The sequence below is a fragment of the Apteryx rowi genome, unplaced genomic scaffold, assembly GCF_003343035.1.
Source record: "Apteryx rowi isolate R43461 unplaced genomic scaffold, aptRow1 scaffold_670, whole genome shotgun sequence".
In the NCBI taxonomy this organism is placed as follows: domain Eukaryota; kingdom Metazoa; phylum Chordata; class Aves; order Apterygiformes; family Apterygidae; genus Apteryx; species Apteryx rowi.
This window is the reverse complement of record NW_020450950.1, coordinates 294,605-318,841: the sequence shown is the minus strand read 5'-3', so window position 1 is coordinate 318,841 and position 24,237 is coordinate 294,605. Positions and strand designations below refer to the sequence as shown.

Here is a 24,237-nt window from a genome sequence, read left to right as displayed (position 1 = left end):
TAAATCTGCCTTCTTTATTTAGAGTGAATCATATTGTAAGTCCAATTTATTTTCTTCTGCTTGCACATCTTGCTAGGTAAAATTACCAAGAGAGGGAAGGGTGAGGGGAGACTCTTAACATTAATGTGCTTCTTATGTTCTTGCAGGAGAGTGCATAACTGCTACAAATGCCGTCAGTGCAGCTTCACGGCTGTTGACACTCAGTCACTACTCGAGCACTTCAACACTGTGCACTGTCAGGAGATGGACGTCACTACGGCCAACGGGGAGGACAGCCACGGCGTTTCGTCCATCAAGGAGGAGCCAAAAATTGACCTCAAGGTCTACAGTCTCATTAACCCAGACCCCAAAATGGGGGAGCCCCTATCTGACAGCATAGTGAAGAGGGAGAAGATAGAGGAGAAGGAAGTGCTGAAGGACAAAGGTTGGACTGACAGCCCCAGCGATGATCTTCGCAGCGTGCCCTGGAGAGGAACGGACATGTTGAGGGGGAGCCCATCGTATACACAAACGAGTTTAGGCTTATTGACCCCAGTGTCCGTTGGGCAAGAGCAGCCAAAGCCGTTACGGGATAGTCCGAATGTTGAAGCTGCCCATCTGGCGCGGCCCATGTACGGCTTGGCTGTGGAGAGCAAGGGCTTCCTGCCGGGGGTGGCAGCCGGAGCGGCGGAGAAGGCCGGGCAGCTCGCACAGCAGTACCCGGGATCCGGCGACAGCAAGTCAAAGGATGAATCCCAGTCCTTATTACGGGTAGGAAGCTCTCATTTTCTGCTTTTTCCAAAATTGCGTTTAATTAAGCATGCAAGCGATTTCTTCGGTTCCAGTGTGATGGTTTTTTCCATGCTTGGGGGGGGGGGGGGCAAAAAAAATTGAGGAAAAACTCAAAGATTCAAACTACTAGAGCTAAATTGGCAGGTAAATGTTCCAAAGTGTTTGCATAAAACATTGTATATATTGATGCAGTATTAGTAAGCAAGTGCTTTTGCTTTTGCTATTTAGCTCTGATTGAATTTTGTTTAATCATTCCTGCTAATTGCGCAGGTTGATGATGCATTTGAAAAAAGAAGGTTTAGAACCCCAGAAGGCTGCACATCTGTTATATTAAAACAACTAATCACCTCTTAAATTTTGAGGTGGTGTGACAGTTCACACTTAAGCAAGATTTTGCATTATTAAATATCTAAGAATATGAAACCTGAGTCAAATATTAATAAAAAGTAACCTCTTTTTTGCAAAGCAGCATAATTGCATATACATTTTGACACTTGTCTGGTTGCCTTGGAAGCACAAAAAAAAGAGAAAAGGAAGGAAATTGGGTTATAAGAAAGAGTGAATATTCATTGTACCAAATAATTGCTATTCTTTTTTTTTGATTAAAAAAAAGCTATATATAAAGATCTTCCACTTTGCTTAAGGTATGTTTTTTCCACTGTAGGGAAATCTGAGGTTAGAAGAACTCTCAAATCCTGAGGAGCTGAACAGGGAGAAAAATAAGTGTTTTGCTCCTTGAGACATCAGTGTATTTTTCAAGGGGCTGCTCCCCATCCAGACTGTTAGGAAGTTGTTACAGTAGTGGTCAGTCTGCAGACAAACTTCACTAGATTGGAAGCGATGATCAGCTGTTTTCTTTATTATCTTTTGTAAGAACATTTATAACCATAATATCCATTACTGTAAGAGTGAACATGTCAGAAGAATACAAAAGTCAAGATAAGTGTTTTATTCCACAGTCTGCTAAGATTATGCATATGTACATCTCTCTCTGAATACATACATAAATCTCAATGGCTCTTTTTGTATGAAGTCAGCCGTGTTAAAAATATTACAATTATTCTAAGTATAAAAAATGTCTCTGCCCCTTAAAGTCTACATGCAGTTTAAGGGGGCCACAGCCTTTGTGCCTTACAGGCCATGAAGAGTTAGTGATGTCAGCTTTTAACTGTATAAAAAATGGTCATGGGATGGCAAGTTCCCTACTGCAAATCTCTGTGTGTGCTCATTGTGCACAATAGTTTTATATTTTTCTCCTCCGCTAAAAAAAAATACAAATATGTATATACATATATCTGACTAGCAGTGGAATTCATGCTGTACATACAGCACCAGTTGCATCCCACTCAGTTTCTGTAGTGTGTCTTCACAGTTCATAGACGTATTGGCCAGAGGAGCCATTTATATTTGGGGATATCAGAACAGAAGTAAATTTCATTTATTTTTGAAAATTTTCTATTATAGAAATAAAAAATAAAAAATAAGTAAACAAAAATCTGCAAAGGGACTGGTTAATATGAAGATTCAACTCTATAAAGATCTAAATTTGCTTCATTGGCTGGAGCCTAAAACCTTAACAATATAATGGTTTCATTTTACTACTTTTTTAGCCATTGGCAAATGAAAAAGGCAAGAGTGAAGGTGGATGCTTTTTACACCCTTCTTTAAAATAAGTTCAGATACTTTTTTAATGTCTATATATAAAAATGCTAATATGTTTGTTTTCAAGTCAGTATTTTGATCACTTAGTGGATTTTCAGAAATATGAAGTACCTTGATATTAATTCTTATCTTCAGTAAGATGGATATTCCCTTGGATCAGTGAAAATGATCATAGAAACCTAACTCCTTTATTTTATTCTTGATCTAGTTTCCTGTGGACAGAGTAATGGGTTGAAATACTTAAGCCACTAAGTACAGAGACAAAGTGATGGGGAGCTTTGTGTCTGATACTATGTATGCCCTGAATCTCGCTTGGCCTAGGCAGAATTTGCAATTATTCAGGAAAAATCTTTCATTCTGGAAAAAAATTAATTTTTATAATCCTCTTTATAATCTTTCTAATGTGAAAAAAATAGTAGACATAGTTAACGTTATGCTAAAAGCTGGGCCTTTCTAGAAACAAAGCGTAAAATTAATACATACTTCTGGGGTCATATAATGAATTCTCATGCAAAACACTGTATCCCAGGACGACTGGTGACTAGGAGACAAAACCTGTAATAAAATGACTGTAGACACCTTCGTTTTGTGTTTTTCAAAGATTGACACAGAGGAAGCGAAAAATGTGGGATTACTCAGTGGATAAACRGTGTGAGAAGTGGACTGAAAACATCTAACACATCCCTTTAGTAGTACTGTGTATTCAGTATTTATAAAGTGGTTCTGTTTATTAAGAATGCTTTGTAATGATTTAAACAGTAGCAGTAATGGCATGTGCTTTTCATTTTTTAGATCTCTTGTTACGATGCCTGGGGGAAGGGAGAGGAGGAGACAGTGTTTTTCACACTTTTTTCCTATAGATAGAGGTTAATATTGCAAGTCAGTTTTCTAGAACCTGAGTTTATCATAGCAGTTATTAGCATTTTAATAAAGTATCAAAGACCATACAGATCAGCTGGGGAGAGGATGACAATCTACAATTGCTCACGTAATTCTCTAATGAATGCAGTAGAATTGTAAACTTTGGTAAATTATTTCAAGTGCTTTTCAGCTTTGTATGTTCTGTAAGCTGTTTTTGGGCTGCTTTCTTGTTTTCCTTCAATGCCTGATGGACGTGTTCCTTCCCCAGTCTCTGTGCAACAGTAGTTATTCATGGCCATCATTAGGATAGGATTTTTATTTCTTTTGCGTGGCTAAAACACCTTTCAGTTGATTGAGATACTGCGATGGCAATAATTTGAACTGTGCACGTGTGCGCTCACGCATAGGCAGTAGGCGCCCCTTTTTCCCGCAGCGAGAGGTTGCAAGCTGTGTGCATGTAACAGAATCTTTCTCAGGGGCTTGTTACACTTCTGTGAGTAGCTTTCATTTATTTTTCTTATTAAAATGTTTCCAGCAGCTGTACTTACAGCGAATCTGTATGTTTTGCAAATGGGAATTACAAAAAAATGTGCCTCAGCATGGTACAATGTAGACATTATTTCTGCTCTTCCTTAGAGTAGCAGATTTTATAGTTTGAAGATTTGTTGATACTGGAAAGTCTATTGAGATGCAAAAATGTTCCTTTTTTTTTGGGTAGCACATTGGCAGCCAGCAGACTCTGAGCGAGGCAGATTGTTTAATGCTTTGACAATGCTGATCCTGGACAGCAGGAACTTTTTGCTAAACTGATTTTAAATGAAGTGTCTGGTTTTGTTATGTGTGGACACTGTAGTACAAAGTTTTCCACAAAATTTGGAATTGCAGCCTGAGCCTTCAGATCTATATACAGACCTGGTTAGCCTAAAGCTGTGGGCAAACACTCTTCCTTCACATCATAGTTTAGCCAGCACAGATGCAGAATACTACTGAGCAGTGTGTCCTCCAGCATCTCATATGCCTGAAAGGAATATGAAGATGTCTGTGAATTAATCATAATTTATGTAAAACAGGGAGATTCGTGTACTCTCAGAGGGAGAGAGAGAGAGCTTTGACAATTGCAAAGATATTGGTGATTTTTATCAAAGGCAGATTTCAGACTAATATTAAATGTCTAACTGAAGTTATGTTAACATGTGCCACAAGCATTTTATATGAGGGGTGAAGGATGAAATCAGCTCTATGTTTATACTGTGAATATTTTGCAACATGCATGATTGGACTGTTTCCACACTGCAGGCAATCAGGGGTTTTCAAGAAAATTTCCATGTACTTTAACAACAGTTAGGTTTCATCTGTGATATTTACACTTCTGACACTTCATATAGTGTTCTGTCTAGAGCTGATTATATGTCTTTAAATTTGGGAGAGAGGAAATCGGAAAAAGGTCTTCTCTCTTCCCTATTTTGCATTCTCCTGTGTGGCTGGTTGACAGAGTTTATTTTAAAATAGGCAATAGATGTATAAGTATATATCAATAAAATCAGGTATGATTGATTTATTTAGTATCAGTGCAGTATATATCAGCTGTAATCTCTAGTAGTGAATCACTATTTTCTATGATAAAGTATTGGCTCCTGTTATCTGAAGGGATAGATGCCAGGCTCCTGCAATGCAGTGGAAATGCCGAACTGGCCTTTATGATTTCCAAAATATTTCTCCTGTGTTTATAAACACGAAATTCTTGGCCAGAAGGATAACATACCTTTGAGGTAAAACCTGCCTCTTTCTGATGTTGATAGAAGTATTGCTGCTGCCTTTAATAGTAGCGCAAGAAGTAATACCAGCAGGTTCAAGTACACAAGATATTTTCTTAGCAGTGTCAGTGTCATGAATCTCAGCTTAAACTTAATTTGTGAGTGGTCACTGCAGTGTAAGGATGGAAGTTTTTTGCGTGCTTTGCCATCGCATCCTGCCCCCACCCTATTTTGATAGCAGCATCTTAATGGTGATCTACAGAATTAAATTTAAGGCATATAATCATATCATGCATCTTATATTTTAATTGGTGAAGATCTTGGATACTGCATGCCACTTTGGGGGGGGGAGAGAAGAAAAAGCAGCTCTTTAAAGAGCAAACATCTGAAATAGGTTCTCTGTAGCTGCATCTCATTTTTTTCCCATTTCCTCTGACTCTGTTAGAGATCTTTCAGGAAGTATTTATAGTCAAGGCCATTCATTGCCATACGGGTCCTCTAATTAACTCAGGGGAACTCAGCAGGCACTGTGTCTTACTAATGCACACAGCTATGTTAGGTCAAAGAGCTGCCAAAGTCCTTTAGTTTTTTAGAAGCACCTGTTTCCACAAGGCAGTGTTGGGGGGGGGGTACTTTTTAAATATGACTGCATCCTGGAAAAGTGAAATAATCGGCCAGCAAGGAAGGTGGCAAAATAAAGACAGGATTTGATTAGAAACGGTTTTGCAGCCGTGTGTTTCCTGTGCAAAACCAAGCCGGGTAAAATCCCCACACTGGTGAAGGGATTGCAAATGAAGCTAAAATAACTTTCTGAAGGTTTGAAGGAGTTTAGAAACAAACATGTACTTGGCTCCTTTTAGTAACTACTGGAACCAAACTCACAAGAAATTGAATGTTTTGCATTACTCATCATGGCAGAGTGATCAGATAGGACTAGAAAGTAACTTTTAGAAAAATGTTAACCTGCCCAATTAAAGGCATGTTTCTGGTTTTTGTGGGGGGTGTGCCTGCCGTGCGGAGAGACAGCCCCGCCTCGGACGCATTTACCCACCCGTCGACGCGTATTTTTTAATTTATTTCTTCTTTCACACAATGTGGTTTCAAAGCGAATTAAATGATAAAATCATTAATCGGGCGTGGCGCTGTAATAAAGCAGAGGGGTAGCTGCTGCGTCAAAGTGCTGGCTGCGAAGGGTGAATCAGTGTGTGGAGCAGAGGCCTGGGGAGCCTGTTGCAGGGCCCCCTCGTGAGCCGCCGTGCTTGTCGGAGCTGCTCTGATCAGTAACGCAATGATTCGAGCGGAGAGAACCGACATAATTCAGGATTTAAAGCAAGCTCCTTCGCTTGGGCTGGGGAGGCGGTAATGAAGCCGAGGACAAAAGCGGGACTTCTGCAGTTGGAGCGAAAGGCCGAAATACGGTGACGGGCACTGTCAGATGTGATTAACTCCGTTTTATGTTACCCCCATTGGTTCGGATGGGAGAGCTTCACTTTTGCTCTCGCCGGTCCGATGTTTGGTGTCTCAGCGGGGCTTTTGGCGAGAAGCAGCAGAAGGGCGCTTCGCCTTCCTCACGGAGGTGCCGCCGGCCAGGTTTCGGGCTGGCCGTGTGTCCGGCCAGGGCTCGGTCCCCTGCCTCCGAGGAGACGTGCCTGGCACTAGGCATGCGTTGGAGCCGCTCGAGCGGTACGTGGCAGAGCCTGAGCGGCAGGTGCCCGCGAGGCGACCCGCACGGGGGCCGGGGCCTGTTGGTGCCACCGCGCCGCTGGCGCTGCTCCCGGCTCTTCTCCTGGGTTGCCAGCAAGCCCAGTGCTGCAACCCTCATTGCTGCTCCCATTGATCCAAACTGGACAAAGTGAATGAGGAAACAGTATTCCTTTAGGCGACGCCTAATCCTGCAAAGCAACATTTATTATTATTATTATTTCTTCTATTTACAGGCTTTAAATACATTCCTGAGTTTTATTTTTAAGTTGTGCTCACCATAGACGGGACTCGGTTATAGTATGAGGGAGAATAGCGTAAGGGTATGGAGTACAGCTGTGGGCGCTGYGAGTGCAAACAACGACGCGAAGCGCTCGGCGCAGTCTAAACAACACGGGAGCTGTCAATGGGCGGTGTTGCTTAAACTTGCGAGAAAGTAAACGTCGCCTGCAACAGGCAGGCTTGTCTCAAAAATGAGCCGATCTTTTCCAAAGTTTTGAAAAGTTGAATAAAAACTACAACAATCACATAGTTCTATTATTCTTTATTTCTATGAGTACTGAGCATTAGATTATGTACTTGCAGTGAGATGGAAGCTTGAATTGTTTTTAGAAACTAAGGATAAATTCTGCCAAACTGATAGGAAACACATTCATGTCCGAGGGCAGAACTTGCTGCTAACTTGTGGATTTTCAATGGAAAATTAAATTTCATAGATGAATGCAGGCAAGGATTGTGCATAATTCTATTTTTGCCTGAAGTAGCATGGTGTTGAACAGTGAAAAGCTGTCTGAAGATACCTCTGACATCTGGAAGTGCAGAGTTGCTTGCTGTGCTGAATTTCAGACAGCCCTGTACATGTACTTTGGTTATGAAAGGCACAATAAATGCACTCTTTTAGAGGAGGGATATTATGATAGACAGCAAATAAATGTTTAATTTATTGGACTAAGAGTGGATCACCGTAATTATAATTGATTTGAAGAAATCCAGATGCTCTCCACATCTGAACAAGTTCAAAATGGTAAAGAGTTAAAAACAGATTTGTGAATAAACAGTGCATACACATGTTCTGGGATTTTTCCATAGATGTATCTAGGGGTTAATGTGCCCAATTAATAATGACAACTATGGAAAATAGTTCTATTATATGAACAGATGTGTGCTGAAACAGAAATATATATGTGAAATATGCAAACGGTTTAATAGAACTATTTTTGTTACCTTAGCACTCCTCAAAATATGCATGTAGCTACCTTGTAAGTGGTCTTAATTTTAAGATCTCTAGTGTAGTACAATTGATTTAGTGAACAATTTCCTGCCTAATATAATTCATTTACTTCTTGTACCAAGTTCTGTTTTTAAAATGAAGCTTTATAATGGCCAAATGGTTCTGTTGATGTTTTTCTAAGCATTTTTCTAGTAGCATTATACATTTTTTAGGGAATCTTATAATCTGTGTTGCCTTTGTAAAGAAAATTTTAAGTGATATAATAATATGTGAAATATGCATGCATAAATAAATATATTCCACACTACATGTTACATTGTTTATTTAAAGTTCAGTTAAAACCATAGGTTCAGACTGGGTCTCATTGATGCAAAGACAGGAGAAGGATAAGGACAATTTCTCTTTTTGCTCTGGGTACAGTAATAGGTTTCTGAAGGAAATGGCTTAGTGGCAGCTTGGRCTATACGGCTCTTTGCAGAAAACAAGAGAGCTTGCCAACCTTGAAATTAAAACTTCAAAGCTTTGCTGAGTTTGTGTATTCCTATGCTGCCAGATATTTGCAAATATTATTCTTATACTATTATATATAGTATTAGAATATATGTAATGCTATAGCATATTAATGAAGGCCCCATGTTGCTCAAGTTACAGAGCCATCTTGGAGAGCATTTCTAACTGTACGCTAGTGTGCTGTTTCAATGAAGAGGAAAGAAGTTTAAGTTTGGACTGCTGACCTAGTGCCTGGGGGTTGCTGCTCTGATGTGTGTTTGCTCTAGTAGAGTTGGTAAATTACATTTGTGCTATTTAAGGATACTTAATTCTGAGCTAAGGTACTTAATTCTGAATGATTTCTTGGAGGATCTAGGCCTTAGTCTCTTGAGTCTGTCTGTAAAATGGGCACAGGGGCAGTTTCCAATCTCCAAAGTGAATAGAGATGCATTAAACCAGGTGCTGTGCAGTACTGGAGTCGCTGGATAGATAAATGCAATAGGTAGAGCTGAGACAGACTCTTCCTGTGCAGCTGCTGTGGGTGAGTCCGGGTGATCGGGAGAGCTGTCCCTCGTGCTTTTTGTTCCCTGTTTGTTGTCACTGTATGCCTGTGTCAGATAAAGTCTGATTATGTGGACTTCCCTGACATTTGAAACTTTTTTTAAAAATTTAATTAATATTAGAACATTTTTTTCTTCTACGGCAATGTTTATGACAAATTGAACATCAATATACTGTAGTATGAGGGACAAATATTTTGAGTAGAGAGCGCTGTTGCAGTATCTCGTGGGATTTGAGGTTTGGGTCCTGAGGCTCCCATTTGCCTTTTTTACCTCTGGTTAGTTTACACATTTTGGGATGAAATCCAGAGTCTCCCAGCCAGCGAGATGCCGTGTGCAAGTTCTGCGAGCGCAGTGCATCGAGGCAGATGAAACAAAACAAGGGTGTCTGCCCTGTGTGGGGGTCAGGAGACGTGAGAGCATTGAACTACCCCTTCCAGGGGAGTGCTGCAGCATATCTCAATCAAAGTATTTTCTGTTTTAGTTAAAATTCAGGATGAGACTTTTCTTTTTCCTTTCCTTTCCTTTCCTTTCCTTTCCTTTCCTTTCCTTTCCTTTCCTTTCCCTTTCTTTCCCTTTCTTTTCTTGTCTTCTCTTTTCCTCTTCTCTTCTCTCTTCTCTTTTCCTCTTTTCTTTTCTTTTCTTTTCTTTTCTTTTCTTTTCTTTTCTTTTCTCTTTTCTCTTTTCTCTTTTCTCTTCTTTTCTTTTCTTTTCTTTTCTTTTCTTTTCTTTTCTTTTCTTTTCTTTTTTCTTTTTCAGCTGTTTGGGTTTTTCTTTGGTAATAAAATGAAATTCTGCAGAAAGCCAATGCTTTTTGGAACCCTCCAGATTGTTTAAACAATATGTTTATGATACCATTGTGATTGTGCCACTCGGATTCCTCCTTAAGAGTCAAATCAAGTCCTTTCATAGAACATCAAGCATGAAGAGCCTGATCCATGGGCATCCTGAATCAATATTGCTGGTTAACTTTACTGGGCATTATGATGTAACATGGTGCAGAAGTACCAACAAAAGAGAAAAAAAATAGGTAATGGATCAAAATCTTTATTTTAAGCTTTGTTAAAAGTATTCTTTTCTCCTTCAGCCTGAAAAGAAGAGAAAGCAGGAACTTTTTTGAAGCAGGGTATTGTGTTTCTTGTTTGACTTTGACCTCATTTTGGTTTGTGTGCCTCTGATGTGTATAGTGGCAAACTACACATTTTCACTTATGGGAAGACGCCTTTAACAATGTCTTCAACTGCAGTCTTTAATCATGTCAAGTTGCCTCCAGCACTTGCTGAGAGTAAAATTCCACCCTCTCCGTTTTCAGATGGGTTGCACTATCGACTGTTTCTCCTCGCAAGACAGTCTGTGATTTGAAAATTATGTTTAAATAAAAAAGCAAGGAAAAAAAAAAAGAGAAATAATCAGAACATTTGTCAAGGAATTTGTTATGAATGGGAATGAGGAGCAATGCAAACAAGCTTGGAATGGGTTTTAATTCACATGTTATTCTGGGAGCCTACAATTTCTGKTGAGAAAATGGCATATTTTAGGTCTATTTCCTCCAGTTTTTGGCATGGACAAATGCCTGTTTTGTTCAGTCAGATGTTCAAATGGGAATTTTGGATGCTTAGAACTAATTTTAGTAGGTGGGGGGCAAATTTATTATGATGCTACAAATAGAGTTTGATCACAGCTGCTTCATTACAATTATAAAAATCATCTGTGAATGACAAGCTATATTTACTGGTGGCAAATAAATGAAACTCATCTCTGCAAAACTCTCTCTTGTTTCCCTTAAAGTTCTGGGTATCATCATTTATATACACACTATTTTAAGTTTCACTTGGTCATGCTGCCAAAGTATTTTCCTGACGTTCCCCCTCCTTCCCACCCCAAAAGTGATACTGTGTTCAAATTACTCTCTCTCATTCTTTCATGAAGAAACTGTATCTTTTTGTGTTTGGGTGAATTTCTGAGCTTATTCTGAAATTACAGTAAATCACCTACAAACCTCTTCAGACTTATTAAAAAATGTTAGAAACTTCACTGAATGTTGGGCGCTTCAAAGCTCTTGCTGCTCCAGTCCGTACATGACTAAAAGGCTGTAAGGCAGACACCACAAGGTGAAAGCTTTAAAATCAAAGCAAAACTTAATATACCACTATTATCCCCTTTATAAGACATATGGAGAATAATATCTCTACATATTTATGAGTTTTTTTCTGATAGTAACTGCTTTAATGTTCATGGCATTAAGCTCTCGAAGTAGAAGAGAATATACTGAGATATACTTATTTCTTGGCAGCTACATTTCCAAACCAAAGTGAATTTATTCTAGAACTTAGTTTAGTCAGCTGGTTTCTTGAGAAGAGCATGTCTTTGGAATTCAGTTAATGGACTCAGCTATGGTGGTCATTTGGCATTCCTCCCCGCAGCTGATGGTAAAGACAAACATCTCTAAAGCTGTCCATTGACAGTAGCACAGCACCTGCTGGGATATTATTGAAATTCTTTTATATTTGACTGAGCTAGAGAACTTAAATATTTCCTTTTGCTTAAAATTCTTATAAATGCATGGTGTGAGGCGTGGGAAGAGTTAATGGAAAACTTGATTAAAATCTTGTAGGCTTCAAGGCTTCTGGTTCTTGCAAACATCTTGGCACCTACCTATGTTTTTGTGTGTATGTGTGTTTTACTAGTCTGTTTACTGGTTTAAAAGTACAAATGAAATCAAAAGAAAATTAAAAAATGACAAGGCTTTTCCACTGATCACGCAGTCTTCTGTAGTTACTTAGCAAAATGGTTTATAGGGCTAATGTTAATCATTTTTAAAGCAAAGAGTATGTTCCAACTTTACTGATTTTTCCATTACAGAAAATTATGTACTGCTTAGCAGAAGTTTTAAATCTGGGTTGATTTTTAAATCGTTCCTTTCATGCCTGAAAGACTGTAAACTTAATCATCACTTAATCAGTTTTCCCTTGCCTTCTAATAGCCAACCAGACAGTTGAAGGGTAGAGGTCTATGCAATTGATATCCATAACAACTGTCAGAGATTTGACTTAGGGATTTCTTTTACAGAAATTAAGTGGATGGTTGATGTCTGTTAAATCTGATCCCTCAATCTGGATTGTCCTGGTATGATATCAGGAGTCCACTAAGTGACTCTTTCTAACATAAGACTCAGGTTTAATCAAATCTGGTCACGGACTGTGTATATCTCAGGAGAAGATGTTTCATTAATCTTTAGCATCCCAAGCTGGCATTGGTGTAGACCTCTAGACTGAACAACTTCTAAAACATATCATAAGTGAACAGACAGCCCAGAATGAAGGCTTAATCATTGCTAAAGGTATTTGAAAGCTCTCTTAGTGTTATCCTTCCTAACAAATGAAGTGTAAGCTGTTTTGGACACCATTTCCCTAGGTACTTCACTGTTGTGAAGAAAGAACATTTTTAAAAATGCTAAATTGAGAATTATTTTATCTGTGACAGTTTTGTCGGTCCTTGGCGAAGAAGTTGAGTTTTGTAAGCATTGGGAAGTTAACAGAAGTGCCATCCAGATGCCTCGGTTGACGGGCTCCCAGCACTTTGACAACTGCAGATATGTCTGGTGGACTATCTGCCTGTCAATGCCTCCAGATTCCCTCTGTGGGCTATTTTTATCCATACAGATCTGCTTCCCTCTTTGCCTGCTTGTACAAGTTGCAAGAAAACATAACTTCACTGTTGCTTCACTGTAGCCTCTGTGTTATTTAACTTGGTCTGGTTCTCTCCCTCCTCCTCCTGACCCAGTTAATCTTTTATGGGACTCACAATTTTGTGTAGTATAAGTAGTTGAAATTCCCCAGATTTTGAGCTTTTTCTTTTTCTTTTTTTTTAAGAAAAAATACCAAAAAAAAACCCATTTGGTATATGAACTGGTATATGCACAGTGTAGGCTTTTCAAGCCATATTTCCTAAAAGATGCATCTTCTCCATTATCAATGGAGGCTTCCTGAAGGGGAGAGATTAAACAAAATTTTCTAAACTACCTTCTCTCCTAGATATTCGCACTTTGCCATGGTTGGAGACAGGGTATTGGTCTGAATGGTCTTTGCACCAACAGGTTCTCTCATGAATGCCTACTCGCGTGCACATAAATGGCCTTAGTGATCTGATATCCTTCCTCCCCCAAATATTCTCATGGCTTTGATTTCTTTCATCAGCCCCACTAAGTAAACCTCGCGGAGTGTAAGGAGACGTGTTAGAGCACAACAGAAGAACAGAATGGGTGAAACTACAAATTGTTAGTCTGTTAAACACAGATTATGTCTTTGGGTACAAATTCCTTTAGTGACTGAATGAGCCTGGATGGGTAGTAGCTTGTGGAAGTATTTGTTATGACAAAACCAACTTTTCATTAATAGGCAAAGTTATCCTGTTTTCCTCTGTAGTCTGGCCAACATCAAAATGTTTCAAACTAATTTCAGACTTGTAAAACACTGTCTATCAGATACAGACATATGGATTGAACTAGTAATTTGTTTGCCATCTGCTGATAACGGAAGGAAAGCTTCTAAGTAGAAAATGAAGGATTTTTTTTTTTTTTTCTATTGGAATGTCATATGGTGCCTTTAGTAGTTGTTTGTATTGACATTTTTATTGATTGTTACATAAAGTGTTACATTGCATTGACCTGCATCTGTTTTCAGTCTGGTAATTATGATTTTTTTTGTTTTACAAACATCCATAATCATTTGAGTCTATATATAATATAGTTAAAAAATAATCTACTTTAAATCTTAAAAAAAGAAATTGATAACTACAATTCTTATTCTCTGAAACAGCAATGAACATATTCTCTTGCTTATTCCTCTCAGTGTCAGAAAAGAGAAAGACCTTACTGTAACAGAATTAATTAAAGTGATATTCTCTTTTAGTCAAATTTTCCCCTTTCCTCCTGAAAGATAGGATGGAGGCCAGGAAAAGCAATACATTCCCAGTGGAAAAGCAAACAAACAAACCTGTCATAACTTTTCAGCTTGGAGAAGAATAGAGACTTGAGCTTTCTGGGCTTTTCCCTGACTGCCAAGACTCTTGCCTTGACTCGCCAGCTCGGATGGTTTGCATAGGTCTGTCTGTCTGTCTTGACTGCCTTGACTTCGTGAAATTGCAGTTTGCAAGAGCTGAGGATTTTCCTCCTGAAACTGTATAGGTTTCTTATTTAATCATACAGGTCCTGATTATCTATGGAATAATAATCCTTAGTCCATAATGAAAGTTTTAGTCTCTTGTATGTTTGTCCATTTTCATGAAGCATTTAGACTTCTTCTGATTAAAAGTGATGTATCAAGTAAAAAAATGTAATAACTTCTCAATAGGCCTATTTCATGATTAGAAAATAAAATACTTTCTCAATCAGTGCTCAGAACAGGGCACAAACTTAGTTAAAGCAAACTAAGCAACTAAGCAAACTTAGTTAAATATTTAAATAATGCTAATAATAAATACCCATTTCAGCCCTAATACTCCAGTCTTTATCATATTGACAAGTATTTTACTCAGTAATCCATTCTGAAGAGATRGTGCTAAAAATATTCATGAGCTGTATTCTTAAACATGAGTTATTTCTTCATAAAAGTTATGGTTGAATTGTTGATTTTCTTTGAAATACGACAAATACGATTTTTTCTTAGTGCCGCAATTGGCTTATTGATTTCCCAAAAGTGTAGGATGCAATGAATATACCAAAGAAATTCTGTATGTGCTTGAAGTGAAAGTAATATGGAAAATCACTACTTATCCAATATACTCTATTCCCTATTGTGACCATCTCTGTTCTCCTGAAAATTGATGTTCCTGATACTGACTTGTAAAGTAGGTGAACAATACACATACCTATTAACACATGCCGTCTTCTCTTGTCTGAGTTTGTTATGTATGGTTTCATTTGAACAAGCTAAACAGTTATGTAAATTACAAGTTCTCCAAAATGTAGAGTTAATTATCATTTTACATTTGGTGTTTACACTCTGCAGAAAGCTATTGCAACAGTAGCAAAATTTTAACAGATGGACATTTGTTGCAGATGTACTCATAGGAACTGATATCTGTGACAGCAAGAGGCCTGCAAAAGTAAGAATAAAATTCAGATAGTGTTAATGAAGTAAAAGCTGAGGTTAATAGAATAGCACTGTGATGGCTTGTGGAAGACTTTAGTTCCAAAAGTATTACTAGGTTTGCGATATACAGAGTTTGCCTCTGCTTTTTGTAGCTTAAGCTGCATCCAATATGCTCAGTCTGTCCTTGTATTTTGTTTTTTTTGCGGTGTTCCAGTACAGTAAGTGTAGATCCACACTGCATCTGATGGTCCTGGTAGTTCTTTGTTGTTTTTATTTAACTGAAAATATCAGGACTCTAATTTTCATGATGGTAAATGTTAATATTTGCTGCATACATTAAAAAGTGTATGTCCGGACTGATTTTATCCTTTTTGAGTATTCTTATAGGAAATATCATACTCTATGGGATCTGACAATTTCAATATTTATAATGCTTTGAAACATATATTGCAGTTGATAAAATATAGACATTTACAGCATTCTGTTTTCGTATGTTGACTGCAGCAACGGCATGAGAAATTACCACTAAGAAAATWTTACTTCACAATAGCTAGGAGGAGACTGGATATTTAATCTGACTTTGTCTATCAGAAACTGGTAAATTTGATGCTGATAGGCTTATTCATCTCAGTGTATGAAACAACGGTTTACAGGTTAGTGCTTGTAAGTCTAATATCAATTGTTAAGTTGCCTAGAAAGAAGATTAGTGTATGATAATCGGGTAGGAGTAGTCAAGAGTCGTTGTCTTAGGAAAAGCTGTATGATTTGGGACAAATTCAAATTTCTGTTGTCCTTCTGTTGATTCATATTTTTATTATATAATAACTTCCAAAGAACATTGAGATTTATGAATATTATCAAATTGCTTTGAGAATATTGGACATGAGGTACTTCAGAAGCGGAAAGGTTTATAAATAATAACTAAATTTTTTATGTCTATTACACACTTATTGCTGTCTATCAGAGCTGCTCTTTCACAGACAGATTTGGCTTCCTCAGATATTATCGCACTTCTGACATGAGCAAATGGTTTTAAAACCATTCATGTCAGGTCAGGATGGTGAGAACACCATGTAGACATGAGATGGGAACTGTATAAACAACATACTCACATCACTGGACTAACACAGGTCCAGAGAAATGGCAGTGTCATTCTCACTCCTTAAACATTGTCAGCGTGCTATTCCTCTTCTTCTCCAGCACGAGAGAATTTACTGAAACTGTTTATTTTCAACACATGGTTGATATCTTTGTCTGTCTGTCTGTCTGTCTGTAGATCAGCTGTGCCTTGTTAGGGACTTTACTCATGAGCCTTTAGAATCTTGCTCAACCTTTCATCTCCCTGCCATGTAACTGTGGTTTGTTAGAAATAACTTAGGAAAAATGTAAACTTACTTAAATGACTAAGAAGTCTATAGTCAGTGTCAAATGAGAGGGGGGATTGACTGAATCAAGGGTGTATGTAAAAGATTAGTCCATGTGTTCTCAAATATATTTACAATATCTTTGTAGATGAAGCAAAAAAGAAAAAAAAACAAAAAAGAAAGCTTAACAGTTGTATTTGCCCTTTGAGAAATGTCATAAAGAATATTTTTGTCTGACCAATTCCTATTAGTCTTGAGGTTTCTCTTTGTATTGTGCAAAGGCAGAAGAGTATGGTATTCCCAGCTCTGTATAATCCCAGAATATACCCATATGTTATATAAAAAAAACCCTTGGCTCTTTATATACCATGTGCAATATTTAAGTGAGGGAACTTATATATTTCAGTTATGAGGCTGTAGAGACAGTGATGCAGCTAATGTAAACAGTAACAGCGAGAATGAAATTAGAGAAGTCTATGTTTTCTCCACTGTAACCTTATCATTGATCGTTGTGTTCAGCATTGCTTAGCCTAGAGGAATCCTGGAGAGAAAATACTATTTATTCTTGAAGTCTTTAAAGTGTGAAGAAATCATAGCTCTCAGATTAAGAAAATTGCTGTGATCCTTCTGTAGCTTTAAAAGCCCTTTCTACATGGAGAATCATGTTCCTGGTTTCTCAGAAACCTGCAGACTGTTGAGTGGCCGTAAGGGGTTCAGCAGGCTCTTAGCACTCATATCTCCTCCACAAGACTATTTAGGTGTCCTCCATTAATAACAGTGCAGCTCCAAATGGTTGAAATACACTCATGGTTATGCCAGTGCAACAAGGATAGTTGTACAAATAATAATGAAACTTTCACCTAATTTTTGTTGAAATTTTAAATTTAATAGAGTGTTTAGGACYATTGTCTGTGTTGGCATTTTAGTTGGCAAGAAAAAAGGACGACCATTTTATTATTTTTCTCTTGAAATTGAACATTTTTCTTTTTTTTGGACCAGCATTACCACCATTTAGTAACTTGAAGGACTGTCTAAATTATGTTGCTACTGCTTCTAACTTCCACACATCTGACAATGAGTTAGTCTTTATTTTTGCTCTAGCCTGAGTGGTCTCCAAGATTACCTGTAGATAACCTGGGTACCTTTGTGCTGAAAAAGATGGAATGTGGCATTCTAACTACAAAGAGGGATAAAAAGGACACATTAAGGGAGTTTGTGAATTTGCTGGGGAGAAGACTATGATGATAGCAGCAGGAAGACAAGTGTATTACAGCTTCAAAACAGATGGAGTCCTCTAAAGAAGTTATCTGAACATGGCCAGGGAACTAAAAATTGCATTTAGAAGATATGCCTTGTACTGCAGATGGCAGGTTCCCAGTTAGAAGGTGAAAGCCAGAACAGAGATGTATGTATGCAGAGAACTGTATTGAATTTGCCTAACATCTTGTGTTTGACATACTTAGACATTTAAGGTGAAATATGAATTCAGAGGCTAATGTGCAGGCTGAGAACATGAGACATGTCTTAGGACTCAGAAATCCAGCAAGCTGCTGTCAGGCTAGAAACTTTTAACTAAATCCAAAAGCAGGATTAAGTTGTGGCCCTAAAAGTGAAACAAGGAATTAACATTGGATGTCACTTTCAATCACACTTAAATTGGATTAGGACAAAGGAGCCCTCTCTTTCTTTCCTTGTGTGAAGCTGGTGTCATTCTAGAGTCATCAGGTCAAAAAGCAGTGGTTTCTTTCTGGGCCTGTTGCCCCATTTTATTTTATTACCCCATTTGACCTGGCCTGATATCACTGAAATAAATAGAAGTTTTGGCTTTGACTGGGACTCCTACTCTAGGAAGTGATCCTCAGAATTTGCTTCTAGGAGGCAAAACACCCAGAAGTTACCCCATCCCATGGACATCCAGAGCAGGACTCATCTCAACTTCCCGTGATGTAGGTGTCTATGTCTGAGCTAGCTGTCTAGGATTCTTGGAGTCAGTGCAGATTTAAACAATACAATTGTGAGGTACAAGAAGCGAATTACTTCACCCTAAAGGAAATTTCTCTATAGAGTCAGAGCACTGCACACTTTTTTGCCATTCATTGAACTGGCTACTTATCCAATGACTGAAGGAAGCCTAGACATGTACACTGCAGATAGAGGCTACAGCTCCTCCTCCTTAAAGTTCGCACTTGCTTTTATATAGCAATTGCAGGAGGTGATAAATGTAAGAGGAGTGCCTGCCTCTGCTTCTTCAGAATAACAGCATTATCAGTGATTGCACTGCAGGTAGGAAGCAGAATTTGGGTATATCTGCAGTTAATGACTCCTCTGTCTCCAAAAGATAATTTGTCAGTTAATGGGAAATACTAGTATGACTTTAATCAAGAAGGCAAAAGGAGGTTCTAGCTAAAATTTGAAACATTTCATGGAATAATTATAGTTTTATTTGTTTTTCTGTTTTACTATGTGTGTTTAAATGTCTAGGGTGACATTTCTTTAAAAAGGAAATAATATAAGACCATTGAAGATGAAAGCTGTGTTTTCRGTACCAGGGTTTGTGTAGAGCAAAATGATATTCATTTGGTGGAAGTATATTTAAAGAGATGTTAAACTGATGGCTTTGTAAGGTAAAACTAAAATCAGAGGGAATGAAAAGTAATTTGGGAAGCAGAACAAGGGAGTAAAATGGAAAGGAAACATTAGTGAGGTTATTTGGATAAGAATGGAGATGATTCCTTCAGTACAGAAAGTAGAAACAGGGGTGTTTCCTCCTGCTTGGAAAATTATTGAAAAGTCAGGAAAGCCCAACCTGTAAGAAAGTCAGGACAAATAAGGGTTTAAATAAGGGTTCTCTGAAAGAAAGCATGTCTCTGGGAAGTCAAAGAATGACTGGGAAAAGTGGCCCAAGAGACTTTGTCTAGAGTTTTACAGTATAGATTTTGGGGTATCTTAGTAAGTTGTTTGTATTTTATTTCCTCATGTCTCTCTGTCTCTCTGTCTCTCTTTCACTCTCAGTGTACCTGCCTGCATTCCTTCCTAATCTGCGAAGTCAATCTCAAAGTGTACTAAATAATCTGCTGTGCCCGTTTTAAGTTAGAGGAGGCCTTGAGCGTTTATGACTGATTGGCTGTCCTCTATATGTTAGTCAGATATATAAATCCAGAAATGCAAACAATGACCTAAAATTCTTACTGATTTATGTTAAATATTTAGAGATGTTCATTTAAAACAGCAACATCAGCAAATGAGAAATCGAGAAGTGAAGCATCCTTACTCAAGAGTTTGAAGACAGTTTAAAGAACAGTTTAGCGTGTATTATCTGCTTATCATTGGTAGGAATGACCTTCCTGAGTCAGATACTTAGATCTTTCTAAAGGGTTATATGAATAGAACAACAATAAAAGACCACTGCATAACATATTTTATATGAGTAAAGTGTGCAGTGTTACAAATTGTTAAATGATTTTTCCCTTGTGTGCATGTGAAAGTCATTCTGTTATACCCAAGGGCTGTGCAAATCATATATGCTTAGTATAAACAAGAAAGGAAGCATCTGGACTGGACATTGAACAATGTATTTGGATTTAAAGAAGGCCTTTCACTGACTTACTAACGTATATCTTAGATTTACCTCCTGCTTCCCTACTGCTCTTTGTAGGATAGATTTTACATGGATTTCCTCACTCGTATTCAGCCCTTCTGTAATTTTTTTCTTGACCTCATTTAGATGACCTAGACCTTACAGTTACTGTGATATATGAGATGGATTTCTGGCAACTTTGTATGCATGGTATATGCTGTAATTCAAGTTTTGAAACCAGGTTTCAGTGGAGTCTTACTAATTGCTCACAATTAAGTGATGGGCATGGATAGCTGTTGAAAAAGAATAGATTTCTTCAAAAGAAGAAGAAAAATTGCTCCATGACTGGATTCTTGTGATTCAGTATCTGTTGTGGAGAGTGGAGACAAGAATGGGCAAAAATCTTGAGCTAGAGGCATTGAAAGTGCAGGAGTCTTTGTAACACCTAATAGGAACCTAAATTAGATGCCTAAGTAAGAAAGCAAGTTTTCTTAGGCTTCCTTCATAATTGATGAAGAGGGGTAGCTCCAGAAGGCAAATCAAAGCAGAAGCATAATTGCCTTCTGAAATAATTTCTCCTTACCTTGACTGACTGTATAAGGAGCCTGGGGAGATTAGTTTCTGAATTTTGGCCTGTAAGTTAGATGACTGAAGCTGACTGATATTAGTAACCCTCTGTGTGTTGTATTTGAGGAAATTCTAGTGTGAAGAATCCTACAGGCAAAAAGCAGGTGAGTAAATTCAAATATGCAAGTCCATATTGCTCTAGATCATTTCACACTCGGCTATACTGACACAAATAAAAGTTTTAAACTGAGGCAATTCTACAAAATGCCAAAACTTTCATGAAGATGATCCAAGAAAAATGAGAATCTAGCCCATAATGTCCACAACAGATTCTTTTCTAACAGTTTTGTTATAAATTTATAACACCTTTCTACACTTCTTTCTGTTCAAAGATCTCCTAAGCTTATCCTATACCCAAGCATCAGTCATTCAAAGACAATTTAAAACAAGCAAAGTGCCTGTTTTTTTGAGGTGCTTACAAAAGAAGTATTTTGTGTTCATTCTGCACCAAGCAAATGGGCAGGGTTTTTGCAGTGGAAACCTGTGCAGGACTCTGCGGTGGTGCTGCACATGCAGAGCTGGGAATGGAAAGCTGAGGTGTTAAGTGTTTGTTCAGAGTCATAAGAACTCCATTAAAACAAAAATACCAAAAACAAATAAACAAAAAAGAGGCAAACCCCTCATCATACTGAAAAAGACCTAATCACATTGAAAATTATCACTGTTAAGATCCTATAATGTTGAATTTTCCAGATATGCTTAGATGGTAATTTTTGGATGTTTCAAATTTGTTTTATTTTTACATTGCATGATTGGTTGTTTTTTTTTATTTTTTCCCCAGTTTGTTTAGCTTCTTCACTACTGAAGAGTCTGCAGTGCTTTCCCTTCCAAAGTATTCTTTTGCATTTCCCAACAACACTAAGAGAAATATTATTTCACAGAATTTTTTTAAAGGTTATCTGTCACTTTAAGTCTGATCAAGGTACTCATATGGTAATGCTGCTAATTATACTTAGGCAGCAAAATGTGTCTTAAGCCCTTCAGACACACTAACAATGAAAGGCCAGTCCTAATGCTATCTCTCTTTTTTTTTTTTCCTTTTTTTTTCCTTTAAAGTAACTGATGTGTCTCTTGTTTATGTGTCTGTAGACACTTTTATTGCAGCAGGGAATTTCTCCACCCCAGTTTTACAGGGTAGCAGTAAATGCTCAGCAGCTGGGATTCTTACTGCAATATGAAGAAAGTCTTTCTTAATGTTTCTATCCTTATAACAGCAGTTACAAAAGGGTGACTTTGATTTCTTAAAACCTGAGTTTATGTTTTTATTAAATTTGAAGACTGCTATGGTAACAACCTTGGTTGTTACCTTTCTCTCCTAAAGTTTACAAAGGGCAGTAAATGGGAAACCAGCAAGCTATGTAGTTGCTTGTTGCCTCTGTATTATGGTGTGAGGATGAGATTAGATGGGATAAAGTTACTTGAACAACTGAATCAATTAGGTACATGTACAATGTCTCTATAATAAATAAACACACTGTTTTATGAAATAATGGCGATTTTAACAATGTGTTAAAAGATTTGCAAAGCACAAAACAGCATAGGTCAAATTTAGTGCAACAGTGTATCACAGTGGAGGAAATAAAATTCACCTTCCCATCTCTTGCAAGCCTCCAGAGGGAACAGCAGGTCTCTGCTGGGTCATAGGGGTCTGGCTCCTTGAACCTTTAGGAGGGAACTGGCCTGTGGATAATCTGCAAAAATCGTACTGTGTGCATCTGAGTACTGTTTTACTGTAAGGCCTTGCGGTGTTGAAGATTAAAACATTGCTTGTCTGGATTTTTCCCTCTTACCCTATTTTATTAAGGGGTAGTTAGATGTCTTCCACTATATGAAAGAGGAAAAAGGACCTTCAGATGAATGAGAACTAGCTTTTGAACAGATGATGCCTGAAGAACAGTTTTGGGGAACATCTGATTTCCTCTGGAATTCACTTCAACTGAACCAATTGTGGAACATACTGTTTTAAATGTAAAAAAACACATCTAACTTTGAATGTGAAGATATAGTGATAGAAAAGGTTAGCTAGTATATTCCAAGTTTTTCAAGGCAATATGTACTGTAAGCTCTCATCATGCATTAATTTATACTCAGACAAAACAGTGTGGCTTGTCTACATGGGGTGAGTATAACAAGTTAGTTAACATGTTCTAACAACGTCCCATTATCCTGGTCTGGAAAAGGTCTATCAGTACTTGCCAGTCACTTTATTCTGGTTGCTTATCTGGTAGATTTAGCCTCTGACAGTTGCATATAAATCCAGCACTGGCTATTCTCTGGAAGATACTCCTGCAGCAACACCTGAGATCAATGTCTGAGTTACAGCATCATCTAACCAGCCATTAACGTATCATTGGAAGTACAAAATAAAAGCTGAAAAAGCAAAATAAACCAATCCTAGCAATATCTAACATATCTTCTTTTGAATAGTAAAGATGATTTTTTTTGGTATAGCTATTTCAATATATTTATAATTTGAGGAGATTTTTCAATTACAAGCAGTATGTTTTTTCTATTAATATTGGGGTTGAGTATGGGATATGAAACACTACAAAGAGTATTTTTTATTTATTTGTTGGATTTTTCTTTTTTGTTTTTTTTCCCCCCTAATTCTTCTCCAGCTAACCCACTGGTTTAGTGATTAGCACAGGAGCCTTTCACACACTGTTTGGAGCTCCGTTCCCTGGCTGCAGTTCACTCAACCTTGACGTAAATCTCAAATAAGTACTTTGTGAGAGGTTAGCCTTTTGTGCAGGGCGTGTGAGAAATCCTGCCTGACCAGGTTTGTTACAGAAACCAGTGTCAAATTGCCTTGCCCCGAGTGTTTGAATATGGAAGASGGGGCTGGGGCCGGGGGACCTGTGCAAAGAACACCCTCACTCCCAGCTTCCCATCGGCTAAGTGTTCCTGGGGGGGAAAAAACCCCAAACCACGGTGTTTGGACTGCCAATGTTTTGGTGATGATCTGACTGTGCCTGGCACTGTCAAGTAAGCCCGCGATGATTTACAGTAGGCAGGTACAGTAGAGGGTATGTTATTCATAGGATCCGCATTCGCTGTGTTGCTTGTCGAGGCTGGTTGCTTTTAATTTAATCTATTTGATCGTGCTATTTGCCTTAGGTGATCAACAACCTTTCATGTAAATCCTAGCCAATCTTATAAAACTAATGGAGGAGGAAAAAAAAAAAAAAAAAGCACACAAAACACCAGAGCTGTAGTCGTGCCTTCGCTGTTGATGTCAGCAGTGTCATATGGAGGCACATAAGGTATGCAACCCTCCCTTTTTATAAGGTACATCTCCTCCCTACTTTTCTTTATGTTTTTTATTTTTTTTTTTAAGAAAGTTATATTCTTTGGAAATGGAAGCAATACATTATCTTATTACCTCAGGGCCTTGCACTTGAAAAGTCTGTTGAAATCTCTTTGCCGTTCTTCCATGTTGTGTAAAAGTGGGTTGCTCCCAATTAGACTTAAAATTCAACATCTGTACGCTTCTGTTTCTTTTAGCAACCTTCACGTTAATTGCAATTATGCATTAGCAGAGGTCTTTT

At 37.9% G+C, this 24,237-nt stretch overlaps 1 protein-coding gene across 3 annotated transcripts in view; it reads left to right on the top strand.

The window, feature by feature from the left end:
* The window catches only part of TRPS1 (transcriptional repressor GATA binding 1), a 180,966-nt gene that overhangs the window by 29,128 nt on the left and 127,601 nt on the right, over positions 1 to 24,237 (top strand). For all 3 annotated transcript variants that reach the window (XM_026085703.1, XM_026085701.1, XM_026085702.1), the window contains exon 4: positions 147 to 750. In XM_026085703.1, coding sequence (XP_025941488.1) covers positions 147 to 750 — 604 coding nt within the window. The remainder of the gene's footprint in view (positions 1 to 146; positions 751 to 24,237) is intronic.